Source organism: Semicossyphus pulcher, unplaced genomic scaffold (genome assembly GCF_022749685.1).
Source record: "Semicossyphus pulcher isolate SPU_LCO1_2020_fin unplaced genomic scaffold, fSemPul1.0.p SCAF_24, whole genome shotgun sequence".
Classification (NCBI taxonomy): domain Eukaryota; kingdom Metazoa; phylum Chordata; class Actinopteri; order Labriformes; family Labridae; genus Semicossyphus; species Semicossyphus pulcher.
Genome location: NW_027211698.1, coordinates 2,598,803 through 2,607,500, shown reverse-complemented (window position 1 = coordinate 2,607,500; position 8,698 = coordinate 2,598,803). Strand labels below are relative to the sequence as shown.

The 8,698-nt window shown below is 42.2% G+C and overlaps 1 protein-coding gene across 1 annotated transcript in view; it reads right to left on the bottom strand.

Annotated features, from left to right (window-relative positions):
• The window catches only part of LOC138603768 (FERM and PDZ domain-containing protein 4-like), a gene marked incomplete at its 5' end in the record, with an annotated part of 36,697 nt that extends 29,336 nt beyond the window's left edge, over nucleotides 1–7,361 (bottom strand). Inside the window, one exon of the mRNA XM_069675677.1 lies at nucleotides 7,213–7,361. Within this exon, the coding sequence (XP_069531778.1) occupies nucleotides 7,213–7,361 (149 nt within the window). The remainder of the gene's footprint in view (nucleotides 1–7,212) is intronic.
• Nucleotides 7,362–8,698: the final 1,337 nt, after the last annotated feature.

Genomic DNA, 8,698 nt, shown 5'->3' with positions numbered 1-8,698 from the left:
GGCAGCCATTAGCCTCTGACGTAACGCTAAAATGCTAATTTAATGTAGCACTCCTGTATTCCATGTTTTGCAAACTATATACCGTAAATTCGGAGTATCAGACGCACTTTGATGATTTTTTTTCGTCTAAAAAGTGTGCTGCGTCCTATATACCGGTGTGACCGATAAACCAGTATAAAATGCAGAGAGGTATTTTACCCAGACGATGGCGTTATAAGCTAGCTAACGCAACGTCACAAAGGCCAGTGCAGCCGCTACCCTCACAACAATCAACGTTACCGTAGGCTGCTAGCTGCAGCACTGGTAGCTAGCAAGATTGCAAACTCGACATGGAGAAAACAGATGGTAGGCTGTCATTTGTGTGTTAAAAAGACAATGGATGGTAAATAAAAAAACATATTTAAAAGTAAAACATATCTGCTTACTGCTTCTGTACCAACAGCTAAATATCAACGGCTAAAATTAGCATTCAGCCAATCCCTTTCACTGCTGAGCTAGAGACTTCACTATTCTAATATGTAACCTCGTCAAACGATAATGTAACCCAGGAACACTTTTGTGGGACTGACACTAAAATATGCCTGCAATTCTCCCGCTTATTGCTTTTAAGGAGAATTGTTGGTGGCTTTTTGGAGCACTTATCGTGGGTTCACACTGGTGAAATTTCACATTGTCCTTTTTGTGACTTACTGCAAGTCATTCAGGATGAGAGCGCCACTGAAATGTAAATGCACCACATTAAATTAAAGCGTCCCGCTCGCTGAACCTCAGAAGTCTGTCTCGACCGGGACACCGAGAATGCAGAGTGCCTGTTAATTAAGAGGTGATACGCTTTCAGTGGGGTTAACTCATTCTCTCGCTCTCTTATTTCCAGCCCTCCCTCTTTTGCGGCTTAAAAAGCTCCCTTGGCAGCCATTGCTTCCTCTCTGCACATTAAGTTCAGTACAGGGTGTCTATTGTTGCCTGGCCAAAATCCATTCCATCTTTATCTGCGTGCACTGTCCGTACAGTAAAGCATATGAAATTCCGATCTCATCCGCCCTCACCTTCATGTAGTCGCAGATCATTTGTTTGCAGATTTGGGCATGAACAGATTTTGCACATGGGTATTTCTCTTCGTTAATACAATATACCTGCAGCTTCCTAATCTGCCCTGATGAGGAATAACGCTCCGTCCAGTACGCGACTTTATCTCCACCCAATCCGGATCAGACTCAACCTCTGCTCCGCCGTCTTTCCCTCTTGCGCTTTCTCATTCTCACATTGATCTGTATTGTACATATGGTGCAGAAAACCTCAAACTAAATCTGTCTGTAATGAAGCGTGTTCCAATATGCGATGTGGGCTCATCTTCCTTGTCAGGGTGGCTGTGATTTAATCCCCACCGGAGGGCAGAGCTTGGAGGTCAGGGGGTCAGGGGAAAGCTGAAGAGAAAAGGTTAAATCCTGGTAGCTGGTCGTAGTTGAATGGGAACGAGCACATACATGCAATTAACAGGGATGTTCTGGTCTGGTTCCATCATTGTTGCCATATGTCATCCAAAGTGTTCCTCTTAACCAAGTGGTTTTAGATGCCTACACTTTAGCATGTTACAGTAGCTCGATGCTAAAAAAGTTATAGGAATAACTGAAATTGTAGAAAGTACATTTAAAAAAGAATAAATTTATGAGCTAAAATAAGTCCTAAATAACGTGCAAACTTCAAAGGACTTCAATAGATAACTACCACAAGTCAAACAGATGTAATCTAAGACAGAGGAGCACGTTAGCGTTACATAACAAGCTTAAGAGGCCAAGCTAACGCCATGAACTTGCAAGTAAGAAGGGCTGTAAGACTACAATAAGAGATTTCATTTTATTATTTTTACAGGAAACCAGATTTTTTTTTATCCCTAGACATGTTGCAAATGAATCACAAGTACCGGATATGTCCAATTTTCAATTTGCAGGATCTCCACTTCAGTGTCACCCTGATTTTCATGTTTTTCACTCAGTTCAGGTGGGCCTATTAAACGTATCACTCCCCTAACTCAGCGATTAGGTGATGATAAGCCTAACTGTCTGGCAGGCAAATCATCCTAAAGCTCAACACGGTCGGGTATGAGCTTGTGGTACTTCAGGGGACGGCATGCAGTAAGTTACTTAGTAAAGTGACCCAGATGCTCATGCAAGCGATTGTCATTACTACGACCCTCCTCTAGCCAGCTCCTCCACCAGACCCCTGCCTCCATAGCAAGAGGGGCCGGTTTCACAAAGATGTTTTAGACTGGTCTATAGTGTTAGGCCGTCTTAATTTTGCTCAAAGATTAGTCTAATGCAAGTTAGACACAACATTAAACTTCAGAAATTAGACACCTTACCCCCGTCTAACTCAGCTCTTTGACCAATGTTACCATGGTAACAATCAGTGACACCTGCTGACCAGTAGCACCAAATTTTGAACGCCTCTGATTGTTGAACGGTCAGATTAACACTGTTTACTGTTGATGCAAATTATTTCCACATCAGGTTTTTTTTTGTTCTTTTTTTTTGTTTGTGTTGTCTCCAGGTAAAATGCCCTTTTGACCTCCAATGTTTTGTTAATTTACCCAGAATTCAATGCATCATAGTCCTGCTTAAGATTGTCAAGAACTAAACTGCTTTGTGAAACGAATGAATTGAGACGTCAATCTGAAGTCTGACTATTTGTTACATCTCAGCCATAGTCAAAGTCCATCTTTGTGACACAGGGCCCTGGAAAGGCCCCCAACTACAGAACTTCCAGCCACGGTAAAAACCTACATTATGATGTGTCCATTGTGCTCCTCTGCTTTTGGATAACTTGTCCTGGAGGACCCTGTGGTCTCTCGTGTCAGAAGTTTCTTCTAGGTGGCTGAAAACTCACAATTTCATTTATCCATTTGGTGAAGCAGAATAAATCACACTTCAAGCACTTCTATGCAAGCATTGAACACGTATATACTTGTTGATCCAGATGGAATGTACTTGAGATCTTTGATCAGCACTTGTTCCTAATGAGGTTGAAATGATGAAGTCACTTTGGGATGTAATCTATAAAAACACTCTTATCTGTTATTATATCCATTGATTATTTTATCAGTTGAAGATCTTGAATTAATTTAAAATGCCCGATTTGTCCATATTTTAATTTATGCATAAGAATTTTATCTATATCAGGCACCCGTACACTGAAGGTAGTATAACGCAGATTAAATTCTCAAAGGAAAAGGGGAGCAGTGTTGGGCGTCGGAGGGGAATCCTGCACCAGGACCAGGTGATGCAAGACAAGCATATGAGCATCAATCAATGCAGGCATGTGCTCAGTCTACACACACTGCAACTTTACTGATCACTGAAGTCTGTTGCCAAACCCTACAATTCTTTTAATAAGAAACATGTTTGGTGCATATTTGTTAACATTGATTTCAGAATGGCTTAGGGCCTCTGTCCACTGAGGTCCCGATCAGACAGAGCGCATTTTAGCATCTGGGGGTGGCTTATTTTTTTGTAGTTGGTTTCAATGAGAGGGAAATTTTTTGTGTTGCTGAGCGCGTTGCGTTTTTTGGGGAAACGCTCTGAGCGCCTCGAGTTGAAAGAACTCGAATGGGGCGGGCCTTCTGTGGGGGCCACGACATCGAGTTGGTCATCCTAAACTAAACCCTGAAACGCTCATCATCCAGGCGAAGTTCTTGGGCCATCTGGTGGTACTCGCCGTGATTATTCCTCTTTCTAAGGTCTCTCACCCTCCATCAAAGCCAGAGCAAGTGCTCTTTGCCTGTACATTTTTTAAATACAAATATTACTAATCTATTGAACACAAAGCTAAGTATTTCAGCTAGCCAAAATAAATGGGAACAGTAACGGTTGGGTTAAGTTGTATACAAAACCAATGCACTTCAACATTTTCAGCACTCAGTGTTCTCAGCACAAAAAATGCCCCTGTTTTTGTCCGTGGCTACAATTTCCAGGTGTAGAGCTGCTGCTAATGCCAGGTCACGATTCCTTTCCATTATGTTTTCATTGTAAAATGTCCTTGAATAAAAGCAAATTTTAGGTTAGCACACATCCCAGATACCCAAACAGTGTTGCATGTGTGAGGTCCACGGTTGGCTCCGGTTGTTTAGACTGTTTGCCTTCATCTGAGTGTCAAATTAGTTTCTTTTTCTTTGGATTTTCACTTATTTTTGAAGAAAAAGTTACCGCTTAGCTCCGCCTACCCTCTCTGGCAGACCAACCACTGCTGGCTGATGGAAAACGCGTCACTAACTGGGTGTCGCTTGTGACTTTTTACACGAATGTCGCCCCAGTCTGTAATACTGCAAATACAAAGGCTTTCATCAGTTGGCTTATTACTTTAACTCTGTTGCAGAACCCTTCAATTCTTCTAATAACAAAATACAAGATACAGATAAATACAGCACAGCTAAAATATGACACTAACTGACGCTAAAGCACTCTATTCAAAACCTTCCACATCATTTTGGGTAGAGTCGGGGAAGTCGCCTGTCTGATGTAGTCAAATCAATCAGTGGCTTCCCTCATTGTCCTTCTCTTTTATCTTCCTTTCAATGTCTCAAAGAAATCCAATTGTGATACTCAATCTGTGTCACCTCCTCTAAGCCAGCAGCTTTACTCTCGGAACAATGCCACATAACCTGAGCTGTTCACCTTGTCATAGTAGACAAACATATTAGAAGAGTTTAATGGCGGAGTGGTTAAGGAGGAGGAAAAGGGGGATAAGAGTTAAAGTAGAGGACAACCAAAGGAGATACAATGAAGGTGAGAAGTGGAAGTGCAGGCAAAGAAGGATAAGAAAGAAAACATGATATGATTCAGCAAAGAGTGAAGAGATAAGAGAATTAGGGGGAAGATTAGAGGCAGGAGTTGTAAAGAAATAACAAAGAAGAAATTAATTTGCAATATAGACACACACAGTGTCAAAGCAGCAATATCTGCCAAAGCTAGCAGTGGACAATTTGCAGACAGTTAATTATGTTTTCCCAAGTTTCTCAGCATTGAGTCAGCCAACATTTAGTTCTGCTCGACGGGGAAGCGGAGCCAGGAATCAACAACACTCATTCAAAATAAGCAACTTATGAGCAACAATGCTATTTATACTGACAGAGCCGCCTGTTCTGCAGTGTTTACACAGAGCTGGAGTCATTGTGCAGAACGTTCTGTATGCCAGGCCCGTGATGCCAATCCAACCTGAGGATTTGCATGTTTACCTGGCTGAAAGTTTCTATCTGCAGGACAAATACACACACACAAAAGGCACTGCACGCACAGGTGGAATACAAAATTACCTGAACAATGGCTTCTTTTTTATGTATGTAGGCAGAAAGATGCTCATAACTATGCCCTTAAAAGTATGCTTGGATTTTTCTGCATTGATACTTCAACATGCACTACCGCCTTTACTGCTACTTAGTTTCATGCCCACTCTATTTGCACTGTTCGATCTCTATTTAGCTTGTATTTATCTCTGATCCATATAATCTGTTTAACAGTTCTTAATAGCTTCACTTAAATCCATTCACCAGGGACACTATAAGGATTTTCTTTAAAGAACGGACACAGCTGATGTAGATAAATCTATATCTATGATTGGCTGTTCCGGCTTTGTGCACACATGTCATTAATCACGGCATAACTAGAGCTATATCTAAAACTTTAAGTAAGTCACTTGATTTCTCTTTTGACCTCTTTAGTCCTCTTTTATTTAGCCAGCGTTAATTTCAAACCAATGTGTTGTAATTGGAAGTATGTGTCTGTGCCTGCAACACACAGGCCTTCAACACTTCCGATGATAGAGTATATAGAGGTTCGCAGGGGTGGTTGTTTGGGGCGATGGATGGGTCAAACATGCACCGGACATTCATCCTGGAGACCTTGTTGTACTGTCAGCCCCAATGTCAAAGTTGAATGATTTTATTTTAATGGAGCAGTTCACCCCTGGAAAAAGCTCAGTCAAAGCTCTCTGTAATCGATAGAAGCAATGATATTTGAAATTGCCGCCATAGCTGTGGAGAAAGTTGTACAAACAGATTGTGGTTTCACCCATTCTACATTCCTACAACACCCAGCATGCATTGCACCCCTCCCTCTGAAAGAAACGTCCCAGCGACAGTGAAATACTACCGTTTTTACTGCAGGTAATGGCTCAGAGCGGTACAGAATCAGAAATATGACGAGAATATACCGGTGGCTCGACGAAAAAATCTTCAGGTCTGCAGTCTACATTTCAAACCTGACGATTTTGACATCGAGACATGACATCTGAGGCAGGCGTCTAAAAAGTGGGCTGCATCCTGTATACCGGTGCGACCAATATAGGGGAATAAAATGCTGAAAGAGGTATTTTATTTTGTTACGGTATTTAACTCAGATGATGGCGCTATGAGCTAGCGCACGGACGTGCGACATCATGACTGCCAGTGCAGCCGCTAGCCTCACAACGTTAATGTAGGCTGCTAGCTAAAGCAGCAGTAGCTTGCAGGAATGCAAACTCGACATTGTGTAAAAAGATGGTAGGCTGTAATTTGTGTGTGTTTCAAATTAAAATAAATAAAAATGGTGTTGAAATAACTTTTTTATTAATAGTTATAGAAAACCTTTTTCCGCCTGGGATACCTCCAAAAACAGACTGCGTCTTATATTCCGGTGCGACCTATATTCCAGATTTTACGGTACATAACATGACTTAACTTCCTCTTTCATAGTGTCCTTTTCGTGCCACGTTTGAATCAAGACTGATCATTTTTTGTAGACCTAACCAAGTAGTTTTGGTGCCTTAGCATAGTCAAAATTTGACATTTCTCTGTATGGTTTAGGTACTACTTAATTAGGTTTAAGAACAGACTATGGTTTGGGCAAAAATAATATGTAAATGTTGACCTTTGGTTTCAAACCAGACACCAGCAGTAGTCTCCTGCATAAAAGAGATCTGATCTCTCACCCAGAAAGCACCACCACGTGTCTTTCAAGTTGCAGGCACAAAATATACTTCGAAGAATGAACAAGAAAACAGGGAAAATGCTTGTACATGTTTGATAAACACAGGCCTTGGGACCATTATACATCAACCCTTTGAAGATAACTTATGTTACCAATACCTTTCCCCAACCTCCCATGGATCTTTATGATGCAACTTTAAGCAACTGTACGATGAACTGTGCATCATCAAACATGCTGGTGTTGAAAATGTACATACTTGGTGAGGCAGTCCCGTGCCTCCCTGCTGCTGTTCATGCTGTCCCAGCTGTACGGAGGGCCCTGCAGTCCGCTCCAGGAGCCCGGGCCGGGGGGAGGCCAGCCTGACATTTTGTTCTTATGGCTGAAACATAAAAGGAAAGCAGCGTTTAGTCATCACATAAGTATGTTTTTGTCATCATGCTGGTCTCAACTTGCAATTAAGCACAGCTTCTTGATTCCTAGCAGAAGTTAAGTCCTTAAAGAAAAGAATGAAAGGTGAATTTAAATGTCTTCCTCCCCCTCTCTGCATAGTAACACCTCTGGTTTGATTCCTCTCAGTCCAATTAGTGAGGCTTCTTGTCTCTCGGTGTGTGGCTTGTAGCGTGAGATAGCACTGCTCAGCGCAATCGACTGCAGTCAAATAACAGGTCTGGAGATCGGCGATCGATCGCTGCATGTAAGTGCTCTGCAAAATTCTGTGCATGCGTGAAGGAAAAGCACTGATGTTGCACCTTATTGCAGATTTCACATCGTCATTGAGGATTACAGGAGAGTGGGAAAGGAGGGAGGTGTGTAAGTTATTCATAAAAGTTCAACCTATAATGAGAATTTATTACACCTTCTTCCTGAATCAACTATCAAAAAATCCAGTCTCATACATCCCGCAGTGACTAATCATGCAGAGCCCCATAAGGAGCCCATCCCGTAACTCTCCACAGGCATAATCACACTCGCAATAAAAGATTATAAAGCCAGAGAAATGCAACTGAATTTAATCGTCTGCCCTCTTCATTTTCATTTTTGATTTATTTTCCGAGCGCACTTCCTCCCGCGGCCGTAAACCACGAGGACTTTATTGTCCTGACCTCAACTCTGTGATGCATAGTAACAGCGGAAAGATCAATCGCATTTCAGTGCCAAAAATTCAGACTGTTACGCAGCATATTCTGCACAGGGAGACCTTTATCGCTCAAGAGCCGAGGCCCAAATTGGTGAGTCACAAGTTCTGAAAATAGAAGGAAATGCGTACTAGATGAGGACGTCATCACCGTAAGAGTCCAGCTGATCGATTCCCATATCGCGCTGCTGATGGGTTGAATTCATCAGTCAGTTATGTCATAGCTTGCCGTGTGTGAAGAAGAAAATAGTCCCTGTATAAAAGCTCTACTTAAGATTTACACACAGCTTCCATGCTTCCATTACTGCAAATTCAAGTCATCCTTTGAACCAACAGAGCAACTTTCAACACTCTGGGGCTTCTGGGTTTAACTCCTCTTGATTCCGTAGCCATCCGCAGATTCCAGCCAGACGCTTGTTTTTCTGCTCATCTTCAGTCATCCGAAAGAAAAACAACTCCGCCGCCACTTCAGAATCCCAATCAGAGGCTCTTGTGCTCAAAACATACAGAGGCCGCGGCGTTAACGGCTGCGCGCATCTCCAGAGTGTATCCAGACATTCATCTGCGTTTGTCATTGTGCTGCAGCGGAGAGCAGCTTTGGTCCAAA